Source organism: Bison bison, unplaced genomic scaffold, assembly GCF_000754665.1.
Source record: "Bison bison bison isolate TAMUID 2011002044 unplaced genomic scaffold, Bison_UMD1.0 scf7180017863142, whole genome shotgun sequence".
In the NCBI taxonomy this organism is placed as follows: Eukaryota; Metazoa; Chordata; class Mammalia; order Artiodactyla; family Bovidae; genus Bison; species Bison bison.
In genome coordinates, this window is record NW_011493714.1 from 8,075 (window position 1) to 10,418 (window position 2,344).

Consider the following 2,344-nt stretch of genomic DNA (forward strand, 5'->3'; position numbering starts at 1 on the left):
CATCACTCGATGGACATGAGTTTGCGTGAACTGCGGGAGTTGGTGATGGACAGGGAGGCCTGGCGTGCTGTGATTCATGGGGTTGCAAAGAGTTGGACACGACTAGCGACTGAACTGAACTGAACTGAACTGAACTTTGATATGGATTGCCTTTTGGCCTTATGGCCTCTATTGCTCTGTTTCCTTGGTAACTTGTAAAGTCTGGTCTTTTGATCTTTATCTGAAGAAGCTACGTTGTAATACAGTATAAATACTCACACAGAATTCAGTAAAGCACCCTTGTACCACCAGACTTGGGTCTCCATGTCCTTCTTTCTTTCTCTCTCTTTCTGGCTGATTCCCTGAAGCGCAGAGGCCTGCTGCGTAACCCAGGGAATATTAGCCTCTTTCCTTCTTTTACTTTCTTATCATCAACTCCAGACCACCAGGTTCCGTTCCATTAAAGTACCCCAACGATGGACCACCACAAAAGTCCCTCTAAAACTTCTACAAACTTTCATTAGTGTTGTCTCTGTGTATTTGTGTTTTATTAGTTCAATTCTAGGTCACACAAACTGAAGCAAAATTCAAGCTCTGCCATTTAATGAATGTTTGACAAAATATTTGCAAAAAGGTAGAACTGCAATGGTGTTGATTTTATATTATTTATGTGGTGCATTTAACAGTAAAAAATTGTTAGAAAGACATAGAATATATACTAAATAAATCAAAGGGTTGTAGCTGCCCTGGGTACTATTCTATCAGACCTCTCAAATTTGCAAAACACTTACAATTCAATGTTTAAGTATGAATCTTTACTATTCTATTTCTTTGCAGCTCATGTAGCTTAAAATGGCTATTTAAGGAGCAGTTTTCTTCACATTACTAGTTACAATAAGCTTGTTTAAAATGTGGAGCATTGGCAGCTGCAAGGCCCGAGGCCACAACCCTGTCAGGCTGAGGAAGCACAGGAGCAGCCATCCTCCGGGACCAGAGGCCACAGCAGGAGCCCTCAGCATCCCCGCCAGACTCCACACCTGCCCCTACTGCCCGGAAAGATGCTTCTCGCGACGTTTAAGCTGTGTGCCGGAAGCTCCTACAGACACGTGCGCAGCATGAAGGGGCTGCAGCAGCAGGCTGTGCTGGCCATCGGCCAGGAGCTGAACCGGAGGGCCCTAGGGGGCCCGGCCCCAGCTGTGTGGATTAACCAGGTTCGGCGTTGCGGCTCTCTCCTAGGTTCTCAGCTGGAAGACCCTCTCTACAGCGACCAAGAGCTGGCCTATATCCAGCAGGGAGAGGAGGCCATGCAGAGGGCCCTGGGCATCCTCAAAGACCAGGAGGGCTGGAAGAAGGAGAGCCGGCAGGCCAATGGGGACGAGGTGCTGAGTAAAGTGATCCCTGACGTGGGCAAGGTGTTCCGGTTGGAGGTGGTGGTGCACCAGCCCATGGAGAGGCTTTATGAAGAGCTTGTGGAGCGCATGGAGGCCATGGGCGAGTGGAATCCCAATGTCAAGGAGATCAAGGTCCTGCAGAAGATTGGAAAAGACACGGTCATCACTCACGAGTTGGCTGCAGAGGCGGCAGGAAACCTCGTGGGGCCCCGAGACTTTGTGAGCGTACGCTGTACCAAGCGCCGGGGCTCCATGTGTGTGCTGGCTGGCATGGCCACACTCTATGAGGAGATGCCCCAGCAGAAGGGTGTCATCAGAGCTGAGCACGGCCCCACCTGCATGGTGCTCCGCCCCTTGGCTGGAAGTCCCTCAAGGACCAAACTCACCTGGCTGCTCAGCATTGACCTCAAGGGATGGCTGCCAAAGACCATCATCAACCAGGTCCTCTCGCAGACCCAGGTGGATTTTGCCAATCACCTGCGCAAGCGCCTGGAGTCCTGCCCTGCTCTTGAAGCCAGGTGTTGAAGGCCAACTTGCGGCTCCACCAGCTCCCGGCTGAATGGGTTTGAGGGCTCACGAGGAGGCCCCTGCTAGAAGCCTCCAAGTCTGCTAAAGATCTCATCTGAGGACAGTGGGACAAGGTGGTGGCACGTTTTCAATAAGATACTACAGCTCAGCTACTACAGCAGCATTTTAGTACCAAGAGAATGCGGACAAGGCTCTTCTAACTTCATTCACTGATGAGCTGTAAAATGAAGCATAAGGGTCTCAAAACATTTGTGAAACTTTTTTTTCCTGGGTCCTGACAGCGTCTACCTGAAAATATCTTGATAATGCTACCAGTTAAGGAATGCAGGGTGCAGAGGGTGCAGAACCCAAGGATCAGGTTGTCAAGCTTGAGGAGGTCAAGAGGTCTGCAGGCAATGTGTGCAGACCGAGGTCTTGCACAGGGCCTCCCACAACCCTCTGCTCCT

General features: G+C 50.4%; 1 protein-coding gene across 1 annotated transcript; it reads left to right on the forward strand.

Moving 5' to 3' along the window:
• The first annotated feature begins 906 nt into the window (after nucleotides 1-906).
• LOC104983675 (steroidogenic acute regulatory protein, mitochondrial) lies at nucleotides 907-2,338 on the forward strand. Its single transcript, XM_010833194.1, has one exon. It carries the CDS (start codon nucleotides 1,038-1,040, stop codon nucleotides 1,893-1,895), a length of 858 nt encoding a protein of 285 aa, XP_010831496.1. The 5' UTR covers nucleotides 907-1,037; the 3' UTR covers nucleotides 1,896-2,338.
• Nucleotides 2,339-2,344: the final 6 nt, after the last annotated feature.

Excerpts from the sequence above, each read along its gene's own strand:
- LOC104983675 (XM_010833194.1), top strand. The coding sequence starts at position 1,038 with ATGCTTCTCGCGACGTTTAAGCTGTGTGCCGGAAGCTCCTACAGACAC.